The sequence below is a fragment of the Gobius niger genome, assembly GCF_951799975.1.
Source record: "Gobius niger genome assembly, chromosome: 4".
Lineage (NCBI taxonomy): Eukaryota > Metazoa > Chordata > Actinopteri > Gobiiformes > Gobiidae > Gobius > Gobius niger.
The window spans coordinates 25,538,290-25,552,537 of NC_136855.1; the positions used below are offsets into that span (position 1 = coordinate 25,538,290).

A 14,248-nucleotide genomic window follows, 5' to 3' on the forward strand; every position below is an offset into this window, starting at 1 on the left:
TCAATCTGAGGTGAACTTTACCCATACAGAATTTTCTGTAGCATGTTAATAAAGGGCTTGTACAAAAGTAAGCGAATGAACATAGCGCCAATACGCACTCCACTTTCTATTATATTACAAAAGCACAGCTCCACAACCAGTACGAAAGAGCTGAGATTTAAATCGGTAGAGAAAGTGAGACCACTAAAAGGTTATTTCTGGCTTAGCTTTGACCTACAAACGCCAAAGGGAGAGAGAGAGAAGACTGGGCAGCAGCAACAAGTCACTGAGCTCCTCAGGTGACACTGACACGCACACACACACACACCATATTGCACTCAAAAGTACACACATAGTACACAATAATTAGCCCCCCCAAGTGCTCTTACAGCTTACATGACAGAGGCACAAACCTGGCCATCTGTTTATAAGCCTCCTCCGCCACAGCAAAGATATGTGGGTCCATGTCCCCCATGTTCTGACCGCTGTACGCGTTGATGATGTCCGTGCTGTAGATCGGCAGGTTCTCATACGGATTAATGGCCACCAAAACGATCCCTACAACGAGCAATAGAAGGTTTTTGACGAGCTCCGAGACTGCACCAACCAACATATTTTGCACAGGACGATCCGGGTCGCCTACCGCAGTACGTGTAGATGAGCTTGGAGTCGATGAAGCGGACTTTGAGGTTGTGCAGCACGGCCGGCTCGTGGAGGTAGCTGAGCGCGGTGAGGTCATTCTCGCCCACCAGGATGTCCGGGTTACGCAGGTGGGGCAGGTTCTTCGTCTTTGGGTCCAACTTGTGCTCGATTTTCTGCACAGATGAGAAAGAAACGCAGATTAAGAAAAATACAGAGATGAATGTTACCACTAAACCGCTACATATGCATCTAGTTCACTCACCATATGATTAGCAGGAGACATACTGGGCCAACAACAAATAAGGACCTGTTTCATCTCTTGTCTCCACTCTGACTGTCTGCAGGGACTGGGAGCAGATCTGTAACTGATGTCCAGCCCCACGCAGAAGGACATTTCAAACATGATGCGCAAAAATGTCATGGGACCATCTATTCATCTTCAGTGGATGTTTCTCATAACATCTTTATCTCCAACTAATCATTTTGTTTTGTTCCATCTCGCCTTGTGGCCTGTATTTATGCTTCAAAATCTTTAAAGTAAGTGCATAAGATCAGTTTGAACGGCCATTTTGCTTTGGTAGCAACAATTCTTACGCTGTGGCCTCAACAGAAAAACAATTAGGGTGTAAAATGATAAGAATCCATAACTGAAGATAAGTTATACAAATGTGCAGATAAAAGGGTCAACATATGGCGACGTTTACACGCACCCACATTTTACGTAACAATGAGTCATAGAATCAATGAAATTCAATGACACATAATATAACATAATATTGGTTAAGATTGTATTAAGAAGTGACATCGTTCTCCTTTGATTGACCATTTATTATACACTCAAATCCTGAAACTAGGGCCAACGATATGGCAAAAAAATTATACAAAAAAATTACAATATAGCCGATTCATGAACTTTGACATATCTTTTATACAGACTTCAGCTCAAACAATAACTAATACTTTCCTCTAGTATCATTAACACTAAAAAATCTTCCATTGTCCCGTCCAAACTCCAAAACTAGGCTCAGTTTCTTCCAAAAAAATGGCGCTAAACCTGTCGATTATTCAGTTCCACGACGATTATTGAGATCGATTTTGATTAACTGCCCAGTCCTATCTGAAACCATACGCCAGCATTTCCCTTGTGTATCCCACATAGACTAATTTTCTCACTGAAGTACATCACCTAGTCCTAGTAAACATGGCTTTCAGGTAAGAAGTACCTAAAAAAAACATGTGTCTTTACTATGAGCCTCTGCTCAACCCCGGGAGCGGGACATCACCAGCTCGTCGCCATGGAGATGTTCCTGCTTTGCTTTGACGACAGGTCACCTAACATTAGTTTTAAACACATTAGGTGCTCTTCTACACTGCAAAAATAGTATTGTCTGTGTCTAACAGAGCATTAGGAGCATATTTGCTATTGTTGGCAAGTTTAGCTCTTGTGTTGAATCCCATCACCTTGAATGTTCCGCAGTGTCGCTTTACAGGGACTATACGGAGTTTAAAAAATGTAAACAAAGTATTTTCATCCCCCTTACATGTTCCAACAATGTCCTAATGTGTAGAGTGAGCCCAGACCTATTCACCACAACTGCCTCTAAAATCCTGCAGTCACTCAAAAAGTTGTTCGGGTCCAAAGTGCCGTTGTGCACGAGCTTAAAGGAATAGGCCACCGTTTTTACATACTGAGATATGTTCTTACCTTAGCTTTGACGAGTTCTTTAGGACCTGTCTGGTCTTCACCTGTGCCTTCAGTCACGTAAACACAGCGCAGACGGCGTTAGCATTTAGCCTCTCCCTCTCTCCTCTATAGCTCCAAAACTGGTCAAGATAGAAGCTACCAAGCTCTTCCACGTTTTCCCTATTTAAATATGGTTACGTGAAGTGTTCCACTACAAAGTATAATTACACAAAATTAAACAATGTGGATGTTCTAAGCGGATAAAAGGGGGAACTATATTGTAAGGCGTAATAATACCAGGAGCAGTTTGGCATCCGCACAGTAAGGTGAAGATTGCTGCGCAGTAAAGTGAAGATTACTGCGTGGATTTCGAACTACTCCTGGTATTATTACGCCTTACAATATATTCCCCCCTTTTATCCGCTTAGAAAATCCACATTGTTTAATTTTGTGTGATTATACTTTTTAGTGGAACACTTCACGTAACCATATTTAAATAGGGAAAACGTGGAAGAGCTTGGTAGCTTCTATCTTGACCTGTTTTGGAGCTATAGTGGAGGGGGAGAGGCTAAATGCTAACGCCATCTGCGCTGTGTTTACGTGATTGAAGGCACGGGTGAAGACCAGACAGGTCCTAAAGAACTCCTCAAAGCTAAGGTAAGAACATATCTCAGTATGTAAAAACGGTGGCCTATTCCTTTAATATAGAGACTGCAGCTACATGTAAGACCTGAGGTGGCAGTAGTGAGCATAAAATGACCAACTTGCATCTAGTCTCTTTAATATATAAGCAATGAATTAAAATAACCCAACAAAGGTTTGCCCCTGCCCCCATCATTTCATTAAGGTTGTTGTGTTACTGTGTCAATTAAATGTATTCGTAGCTGCTGAGCCTGGGAGGAATGCAGTACCTTCAATTCCACTAATGATGAATAACATGCTGGGTAATTAACTAACAGCACACTTAAAGCGTATTGCAGGATCTCTGTGTCCAGGTTTTATGTGCGGTGTGCCACCATGGGGTAGTATCAATAGCCGATAATAAGATGCAGAGCTTTGAAGTGTCTGGTGCAGAGGGCGAGACCCTGAACAAGCCCCACAACAAAGTTCTCTGATTCTCACCGTTCCATCTTCCAACGTGAGCTGCAGGGACTGGTCTCCATTACTGTAGTCCTTCCCCAGCTCAGCAGACTTCCACACCTCGTCCACATCGGGGATCCACACCCGGGCGCGCTGAAAAGACAACAGAAATAAGTAAATACCTGTCCTTGTTTTGATGTTTAGTTCATAGTCGTTGAAGGAAAATGTTATTTTTAAATAAAGCTGTGAGTTTTTTTTGGTCAATGTAATGCGAGGGAAATTTAGTCAAATAATCAATAAAGTCCATCTAAAAGCGTAACAAATGTTTTGTTTTTCAGATTGCACGGCATCAAGGACATTTTAGCAAAGGTTCACACTTGTTCCTTGGACTGTGAATTTGTGTTTTAGGGCAACATTGTTTCATCCGGAGCTTCGATCTTGTCCCTTCTGTTCATTGATTTTCTGCAACGTATCCAGTATCTATTTAGGCATAGTTTTAGTCTTTATTAATGACATTTTATTTAATTTATGTCCAGTTTTAGATGATAAAATGTTACTTTTCCCAACAACTATGAGGAAATACAGTATATTTGCTGACACATTCAGTCACAGTCCATTCATAAAGCATGTCCAAAGAGAACCCAAAGGCGCCATTATGGTCCAGTCATGAGCACATGGCTTTAATGGTACGTTATAAAAACAAGTAGTAGCTTATGAAGTACGAGGTTGAGTAGAATGTGCGGTTTGACTCGCTTTCAAAAGACACAACATGCTCTATGAAAGTGCTTCAGACCGTTATTGTAGCTCAAGGCAATCAGCTGATCACAGACTGGGGGAAAAACAACAGCGATGAACACGGACACCGGTCACATGGCGGAGGAATGCAGCGCACCGAGAGGATGACTGTCTGCAGACACAGGCACCAAGGCCGGGCACAACCAAGGAAAAGTGGGGTTAGCTCAAAGTCACGGTGAAGAGAGAGGTGACAATGACCGTGAAGAATACACAGCGATACCTGACAGTCTTTTGAAAGATTTGTGACACATGACGAGCGCAGACAACAATTTCATGGTGTCTTTTACCCGAGTTACATAGACAGCAATGAAAATGTGGCAGAGACAAGAAAAGGGATCTCTTTGTTAGGCCATAATTGACTGGGAAAGGAAACAGTGGATTTGGTCAGCTGTGTCACCATCATCTGAATCATGACATCACGGTCACACTCTGTCCGTCTCAGATTTAGAGCCGGCGGCTTCTGTCTGTGATCGAAAGTGCAGGGAAGGTAAAGAACAGCAGATGTGTGTTAACTGTGATTGACTTCGCCCTGACATAAACCACTTCAAAAATATATTTACAGGCCTTTGTGTGGATGACACCAAGTCTAAATTACTTGCTTTAGAACAGGAAATCACCATGTAAAGACTTCCATAAATGTACCAGATAAAATTTAACAAATCTGAACAACAAAATCGACAACAGTAGCTTGTGATGAAGAGGTAACAGTGTCCAATAACAGCAGAACCTTGCCTTATCCCAAATGGTCCAGCTGACCTGTTTATGCTCTAGTTCTACTGCAAACAGTGAGTGACCTCTATAATGTTACTATAATGTTTACTTTTAACATTTTGCTAGCATAAGCACAAAGACATATCTGAACACTGTAAAAGACTGTCATAGCACCTGTAGTTGATTTCTCCTGTTGTGTACTATTATACGCATAATTTACCCTTTCACCCCTTTGCTTTAACCAGCCTCCTAGCAACGGCAACAGAGAGAGCAGTGATGGAGAAAAGAGGAAGAGGAGGAGGCAGGATGAAGGCTAAAAATAGCTGCTGTGAGTTTGGAGCCGCATCTCACCTCAGCCTCAGTGCGCCACATCGTGAGGCACACTTCCTGATCCCGATAATTATTCTCACATGTGCAGCAGGCGTGTTTCCCACCTGACATCTCATCATTTCAAACATGTTAAGTTAGTGCAGAGCCAATTATGTCGACGTATCTCACCCAGTCAGAGCTATGCTGTGTTGTATTCACGGAGCAGCAATGTCCTCCGGGTCTGGCAAAAGAGGACAGCTCAAGGACAACCATACACGCACAGACAGGGCTCGGCATAAGCAATCATCTGAACATTTATCTGAAAGATTATGGACTTAAAAACACCCAAACAAGATATTTTCTAGACATACACTACAGCTCAAAAGTCTAGACATTGCTACTGTTGTTAATGCCTATTCAAGCTGGAAACGGGTGTTTTTTAATGGAATGCCTACATAGGTGTGCAGAGGTGCATTTCTAGAAACCATCGCTCCAGTTTCCTAATGGTACATTGTGTTAGCTAATCGTGTTAAAGGGATTGATAGACAACCCTCGTGCAATTATGCTAGCACTGCTGAAAACTGTTGCGTTGACGAGAACAACTGGAATGGGTGACCCCAAACCTTTGAGCAGTAGTGTAGTTAGATCAACTTCATTAAGGAGAACTGGTTCTCAATGGTTTTCCCCGAGCAAAATTTTTTATACTATCATTCTGGCTGTTCAGTTAATGGGATATGAATGGTTAAATCTATGATCCATCCTAATTATCGGCATGGTGCTTTTTAACTGGAAGGTCGATTACACCCAATGCTGTGGCACAAGTTAAGAGGAATAGAACGGAAGTGACTTTGCCAATTGTATGAGCCACATTTAAGTAAAAGCAATCTTTATTTGTTTTCATTGATGAAAGGAAAAATGTAATAAAAAAATCAAGATCGATCAATATGAGATAAAAAAAAAGAAGTGTTTTTAGGGGGTTAGGGTTTGCCATTGCGCAGCCCGAGGAATCACGGGGCAAAGTAATGATTATGAAGCTGCTAAAAACAATATATGGCTCACAACATTTCCCCAAGTCATTTTTTTTGGCCAAAGTGATATTGTAGGGTTTCATTCTACTCTCCAACACCGTTGCACCTTTTGTTATCGTTTTCTATATCCTCAGGCAACCTCCGGTTTGCTGCAACAAAAACCTTCAAAAACGTCAGGAAGAAATAAAGGTTAGGAATCCTCAAAATATAACTTATGCAATTTTGAGGCTAAAGACTTGGAAAGGACAACCACAGTGGCCCAGCGACCAAAAACACTATGGTCCAACCCTGCACAGTACCAAGCAGAGCAGTGAAAATGAGCAGCGTCCACACTGTACATTGTGATGAGTCAGAGCTCAGTCTGGGCTCAGGCGTTGTTGGTGAGTGGTCGATGCTGGGGAAAAAAGCCGTGCGCTGACAAAAGCAAGGCAATGATGTAAGCGTGACGTCGAGTGTCACGTGACCCGAGTTGCTTCTGCAGTGAGCGCCTCAAAAGCATCTTCCCTGAAAGCGTCTGCACAAAGACAAGACGAGCGCACCGTTTTAAAGATCCAGTTTCATCTTCCCTGCCTCTCGCTTCTGGGCGCGGCCTTATTGATCCTCGTGTCGGCCGAATTGCTTGTCGAGCACATTGATAAAAACAGCAGCACCGTTACAAAGGCACCACCTCTCTCTCTTTCTCCCTCTCTCTGCAGTGCACTTTAAGAATAGCATAGCACGCTCAGAAAGTTTTCACACCTCTTCTCATTATTCACATCAGAACATTTCAAAAGTGACATAAATATTCAGACCATACACACCAACTACAGACACTCACTAATCTCAATCATAAAGCTGTTTCATAAAACCTTCTCAGTGAAAGCGCTTCATACCAACAAAGTAAATAATGGAGAGTTATGAATACTTTGTTTAATTAACTGTATTGCTTGGAGTGAGGGAGGCGGTTCAGTCTGGTCTGGAGGTACGTGGCTCGCACATTACTAATCCTGGTTTAAGTGAGATAAAGGATCAAGTCCTGATTAGGATAACATAAGGTTTAACACTGGCTAATCTTACTCAAGTCAACTACACCACGATTTATTCCCGTCACATATGGAGAAGGTGACGGTGTAAGTATGCAAATATGATTACTATGGCCACACAGACTCATGAGAGGGTTTTTAGAAATATTAGTCTAATCCAGACTTAGATTCTGGATCAATATTTTGATGACAATTCCCCAATATTCTGTAATATCTGTTGAGTAAAAGAAAAACAAACGCATCTCTGTCCAGAAACCTCGATATACAGTACTTCACTTTCTATGTGTAGGGCAAGTGGTTTACCACAAAGTTCTCAGTAATGCCGTCAGTGAAGTCCCAGACTGCAGTTAGTCGTCACATGATAGCCCTCATGTGAGAATCTGCTGTTTTTCTGCTCAGCTGGTCAGACACAGCATGAGTGTGCACTGCTAAGGTCTGACGCTGGTCAGTAGGACCCTCTATGCTCTTACTAGAGCCCGCGCTGTCCCACACTGCACTATGAGAACCAGTGTCGTGCCACGGTCTGCTGCATGCCAGAGATCAGTCTGACTTTAAGTCATGATGCTGAGCATCTAATCACATTAGTTTGTTCTGAGCTAGCTTTCCGAGCAGCCAGTGCCAACTCTCAATGCCACACAATTTATACCAGTAGAGCACATGATCATAAGGAATACTATCATAATGAAAAAAAGTGTCACTTAAGTCTTTAAATGCAAAAGGAAATTCATTGGATTTCTGTAACTACACGACTCGCATCAAATATCGGTCTGGGCAATAGACAGAGCACACAAAATATAAGATAAGTTAAATAAATTAGCACTTTATAATCCATATTATGATTACTTTGCATAACAAAGGAAGCTTGATTTCAGCGACAACTGTTAGAGGAGGTTCTGGGACAAGGGTGTGTCAGGATTGGTGCTACATGTTTTTCATTGACTTTGGAAATGGTATTTGTCTAAATATCTGACATAACGACAATCTTTTCGTCCAGTAGATAAATGGTAATTTGAAAACAAAATAGATTAACATTTCTGTTTTTCAACCTTTGGGGTGGGGTGGGTAGGGGTGTCGTCAAGGGCCCAAAAGAGGGAAAGAAATGATCTAAAAAAACTTACTTGGACAAACATATACTCCAAATCCCGGTTCATCTTGAGCTGCAGTTCGAGCTCTAGCTCATGCTGTAACTCTGAAGATCCACAAAGGCTCCTCTCACCGTTTAACTGCTGAGTCCAGAGATAGTTGAAGGATGAAACTTCTCATTGTGTCCACAGACACAAACAGCGTTCAAGGATGTTCCCTAATGCTCCTCGTGCAGTGGCTCATTACTGGCCGTCTCTGCCGTCCGTCAAATATTTGCATCCTTCTTTCATCACATGAGTAAAACAGCAGAAAAACTCCTAATGGAATAACAAGACATTTCCACAAAGTCACTCATCCAGTGCTCTGCTTTGTAAAAACAAAAGCATCATTATCTTTGTCAAATAAGTATTATTGGCATCAGCTAATGAAGACGTTTGAAGAGTGAATCCAAATAATACAAAGAGATACGTCGAAGAGATTTGTCCTATGTAGCTGAGCCAATCGCCAAGCATCAACATGCCAAAGTGTATAGAACATGACTATGCCATTACTTTAACCAGGTTATGCTGTAATCAAATACACATGGTTGCAATTAGATGTAGTGAAGAAAAAACATGACTGGGAATTACAAAACAGATCTGATGCCATTGACGCAGCTAGAGTGGAGATACAGCCGTCAGCTGAAATTTTGGGCAGGGGCCAATATTTACATTTTCAGACATTGGCAGCTTTGAAGCCGATTGTCGGTCAGACGCTCATTCGAATGACCACAAGAGGCTTCGACACAGTGCTTTCTCGGAAACCTGCGCCAATACCTTCTATCTATGACAAGCATATAGTGGTAATAAACTACAACACATCCCTGAAACAGCAATGCACAGCCTCATCCGCCGATACCACTGCGTGAGTCATCCGTTGCTCACTTTTATTTACTAAAAGTGGACTGGCTTGCATTCGGATAGCGTGTCATCAAAATGCCTGATAACTATTTACGGATATACCTTTATGTTTGCCCTTTCCTCCGCTCTCTCTGTACTTCTGACTCACCATTTACACTACATGGGGCAGGTCAGGGAGGGTGCACAGTCGGTGTGTTTGTGCATCTTAACTGAGCTGCTGCAGGAGTCTGCTCAATGGGCTTCTATACAACTCGCCTCATAAGCACAAAGACTGGACTGTGCTCTGCTCCTGTGCTGGAAAGGTAAGTCACAGAGAGGGTCTCACATCAGAGGCGATTTACGAAAAAAAAAAAAAAAAAAAACATACAACCATCCAAAACCTTCCCAGAAACCTTCACTTTGAGAGAGCAGCATCCTAAAAGAGGGACAAATAGGTCTTCTTTAAAGATCCTTTCAAATTAAGGGTCACCACAAGTTTTTTATTGAACTTACTTTTTCACTGTAGCTTTGTTGTTATTTTTAATATACTAAACACAAGACAAATAAAATGATAACTAGATCCAGAACAGGTGTTTTTCTTTGCACCGCCATTTCTAAATGTGCATAAAAACTCAACTTGCTAATGTGACTAGTGAGCGTTAAAGAGTTACAACAAGCCAACATAGAAATCTAGTATTATGTGGCTAGTGCTAATATCAAGCCCCGGCTGGAGGACCAATCTTCAACACTAAACCTTGAAAGCAATGTGACCTTTATATCCAAACATGGGTGGGGTAAAGTCAGGCTCCATTCTGATATGAAACAAGTGCATGTGTTGGATGCCTAAAACACTCAGATCACTGCAATTGTTCACTTGCTTTCCTCTGGCTAAAACTGTTTTGCCAAGATGAACACACCAGCTGTCAGATAGGGGGGATGGGTGACTCACATCTCCTTCCCCTCCAACACATCCACAGACCACACCATTAGGGGCAAACCTCCCACTTGAACAGATTACAAACAACACACGATGGCGCCCTTCCTTTATATATATATATATAGGCTGTATATTATTGTTCTCCATCACAGTGCACGAGCTAGCATATGCCGCACTTGGGCCCTTCACATCCAGGATGCTAAAGGAAGATGCTAAACTAGGGATGCAGCGCCCAGAGCAGCATCTCAGTGGTACCCAGCTGAATCTGACGGACGGGAAATTGTCGATCATAACACTGTGGACAAACATAGACTTATAAAGCATGTGGCTCCGATGTTAAACGAGTGTAAGGAGTTCGAAATCCATAAAAAAATGAAAAAAATAATAATAAAAAAATCTCCGTGATGGCTGGCACCGCCTTTTACATCATCTTCCACCCAACCCCTTGCTTCCAAAGAGGGACAGATGCGAAATTAAAAAAAAGATTACCTGTCTGGGCGTTTAACTTAACATTTTATGACATTATAGACAACTGCATATTTCGAAAGGGACATTTCAACATAGAAGGAGGAATCGGTCATATAATGTGACAATGTTGCAACGTTAGCAATACCCTTCCAAGCTGAGCTGCACAAACATGCCACCGTTTTCAATCGGGTTTCTTACATTTAATAAGACCACTGGGGATGCTTCCGCGAGAACTCAGAATAGTGGAATTCAGCTAGTTTAATAATGATAATTAAAAAAATGCTGTAGAAAAACAAGACGACATTTCAAAGGCTTCAAGCTGCATTTCTCGCTGCATCATGCTTAGTCATTACCATTGACAAAAAAATAACGACCCAGAGGCGGCTGACATTACGCGTAAACACACATTTGTTTTACCTTTGTGTACAGCTCCGACGCTGCCATGTCGATCACTCACTCGCTATGTCCTCCCTCCAATCTGGGCGAAATGTGCAGGTCTGCGCACCACACGAGACCCGGCGGCGCGTGTGTTCATGAAGGTGCTTCTGACAGAGGGACAAATCCGAGTGATTCTGCGGGGACTCAATGGGGAGATGCGGTTTCTGCTGTCGCCATAAAATTCACACAAACCTTCCCTCAGGCTGAGGCTTCGGAGCATGTCTCACTTTGCATTCTGGGTACGATGAATGAGACGAGCCTCTTCGTCCACAGCGCGGGCATCAGCGCCTCCCCGTGGCCAGACAGGGAAACGCAGCTACAATGTGGTTTGGTGTGTCAGTTGTAGTTGGTTGTGTGGCCTGGCAAATACATTAGTTGTTGTTTATGGACCAAAAATACCTTAAATAATTACCTTTACAATTATTATTATTAATATTATTATTAATATTATTATTAAACTTCAGAATACTAATGCTTTTACTCACAAAGCTCTGGGGCATTAGCACAAGTTGACCCCTAACTTCAACTTTTATATTTGTAGTATATTATTATATTTGATAATAAAGTTATTTTAAGGGCACTTCCCTGCACCGAGTAAAGAAACATGCATGATTTTACTCTTTGCATTTAAGTAAAGAAAAGTATGTCCTGTGATAAATATTGTAGACATCAAATAGAGAAGAGATTCAGTTTGTGCAAAACTAGTTTATTTACAAAACAAAATGGCACCAAGTGACAACAGGGCAGCCATACACATGCGCAGCTCATAAAGATGTAATGCTAGCTAGCATTTCTCACATAGCAGTAAACTTCATCCACACATTAAGGCCAATCCAGGCCAAGGAAATCAAACAGTTTTTGATTATAAAGCCTCTTACCAAGTTTGCACACAGTTTATAAGAATTTGTTCCCTGTGTTATCTGAGATGTTCCTATCAGTGCTCTGGGTGCAATGCTTGCGCCCATTTGATGCATTTCAAACATCCCATAACAGGAATTTGCAAGAAACAAGTAACCCCACTACTGTAAAGTTTCATTAAATTGTGAGATGACTGAAATGCACTTCTGGGCCGCAGCTCGTCTGCACTTACGTTTTTGTCTACTGCAGTATAAAGAGAAGGTTGCCTTTGGTAGCCTGGTTTTAAACACATGCAATTCAAATGATATTTTCCTTTGTTGTGATAAACCAAGTAGATCATTCGATTGAGCTTCTGGATTGCACTATTCAGTTGCTCGAGCATATTGACAGCTTCATAAAAGTACAGTGGATAACACAAATGCAATGTAAAACATTCTAAAAGGCTGAAGTCTGACCCTGTGCCAAACCAAATACAAGTATATACAGTATTTTCAAACTGAGGGATGGTATTCACGCTCACAGACACTTAAGTCTCCACATTGTGTGGCTTCTACTGCTAACCTCTTTAATCCACAATGAAGAAGCACCAAACTACCTGCCATCCCACAGGATTCACAGTCCACTCCATCATACATTGAAGACTGTCTTTCAGTGTATTATACATGGATGTACACAAAATAAGAGGAGCATGTAAAAGAAACCGAGCACCTGCAGAAGGTGAAGCAAAAGACAAAACCAAAGAAAAAAGGTGAACATTGGATAAACAGAAAAAGCAAAATTAACATAATTTGCAAGGTCAAGATTATAGTTGTGACACCAGATGGGTGGGGTCAGGCTAGTGGGTGGTGAGAAGAAGTTCAGGGATGGGGAGATTTATGTTACAGCTCTGAGACATGGGTGGAAGGGGTAAGGACCAACAGATGTTACAGGGTTTGCATGAGTATCAGCCAGCCAGTTTACTGGCCACCAAGGAGGGTTTCCTCTGGGGCAGATCTTGGGGAGTGGGAATGTGGTCTCCCGTGATCTCGGTCTTCTCCGGAGCAGCTGTTGGCAATTGCTTGTTCTTTATCTTTGCTTTAGCCATGTTATAGTCGCCCGAGTCAAAGTATTTTTGCTGTGGAGAAAAATGTTAAGAATTTTTTAATAACTCATGCCGAGAATTGCAATGTCCCGTTGACAGCTGGTAATACGTACTCCTTTTTGCAGACGTTTGCGAAGCAGATCAGATCCCCCAGGTTTGTTTCCTAGATTTGGATATCTGGCCTTCAGTTTTGCCTCTTCTGCCTTTTCAAGGCTAACCATCTTTTCCTGAGCATCCTAAAAGGGTTGCATGCCAAATATTAGAGAATCCCTAAATGAAGGGGAGTAATTGGCAGATTTAATGTAACGTTAAAGCCAACCTAGCCATGAGCGGTGGGGTACGCCGGTTGCTGACAGAGAATTAATTGCGAATTGTAGACAAACAATTACCAGTAAGAAACTTTCCTTCGGCATAAACATATACGAAATATTTCATCATGGGTAACATTTCATGAATAATGACGTGAAATCTGTAAATAGTTGAATGTCATGACAGCTAGTTAGCTTATAGCTAAGTAGGCGAGCGACGTATTGCTAATGCTGACATCAGGCTATAATGCCGACACTAAGACACCCACACATGTAACAACCAAGAGAGAACATTGCTTATGCATTAAGTTATCATCTTTTTAGAAAAACACCAGTCACTGAACCACCGTTTGCTTTATTTAGGCCTGTTTGACATGTCAACAATGCAATGCGCCAGGCAGTGGCTAACGTTAAGCTATAACGCGGCTATTACGGAGTCATTCGCGCAATGATCGCAGTTGATACAAAAATGCGGCACTAGCTTTACCTTGTCCTCTACAGGAGTCTCCTCTGTGGTCTGCGCGTCTTCGTTTTCTCCTGACATTTCTGAATGTTCTGGACCCGAACACAGCTCACTGGTGATCCACAAATCCCCTGCTCAGCTTCAGTCACACGAGTCCTGCCGAAGAGGCTGCTACGTCACATGCGGAGACACCAAGCGCGCTCCCGCGTGGGCGCTCCCGCTGCGCACTCACAGATCCGCACAAAGCGGGGGATTTACATTACATAACGACGCCCACGTGACGAAACACAGGCTCTCACATTTTAGGGATAAACCTATTGGCAAAATACGTGATCTTATCCGAACGTTCAGAAAAGTTACACATTTAGCTTCCTCTCGTAAGTCATTTCAACAAGATCACACTGAATTCAATTGTTTAAATATTGCAATGAAATGAAGACACAAAGTCAAACGTGGTTTCAGATTGCTTTAGAATATATAGATA

General features: G+C 42.1%; 2 protein-coding genes across 2 annotated transcripts in view; both read right to left on the bottom strand.

The window, feature by feature from the left end:
• myo5aa (myosin VAa) overlaps positions 1-11,299 on the bottom strand; it is a 34,561-nt gene extending 23,262 nt beyond the window's left edge. Inside the window, exons 1-4 of the mRNA XM_079554965.1 lie at positions 11,034-11,299; positions 3,428-3,538; positions 623-794; positions 393-537 (exon numbers count right to left, since the gene is read on the bottom strand). Of these exons, the coding sequence (XP_079411091.1) occupies positions 393-537; positions 623-794; positions 3,428-3,538; positions 11,034-11,060 (455 nt within the window). The 5' untranslated portion in view covers positions 11,061-11,299. The remainder of the gene's footprint in view (positions 1-392; positions 538-622; positions 795-3,427; positions 3,539-11,033) is intronic.
• Positions 11,300-12,055: 756 nt separating this feature from the next.
• Positions 12,056-13,977, bottom strand: arpp19a (cAMP-regulated phosphoprotein 19a). The gene is made up of 3 exons (XM_079555697.1): positions 13,789-13,977; positions 13,107-13,229; positions 12,056-13,026 (listed from the first exon to the last, which is right to left on the bottom strand). The coding sequence occupies exons 1-3, from the start codon at positions 13,843-13,845 to the stop codon at positions 12,856-12,858; spliced, it is 351 nt and encodes a 116-aa protein (XP_079411823.1). The 5' UTR covers positions 13,846-13,977; the 3' UTR covers positions 12,056-12,855.
• Positions 13,978-14,248: the final 271 nt, after the last annotated feature.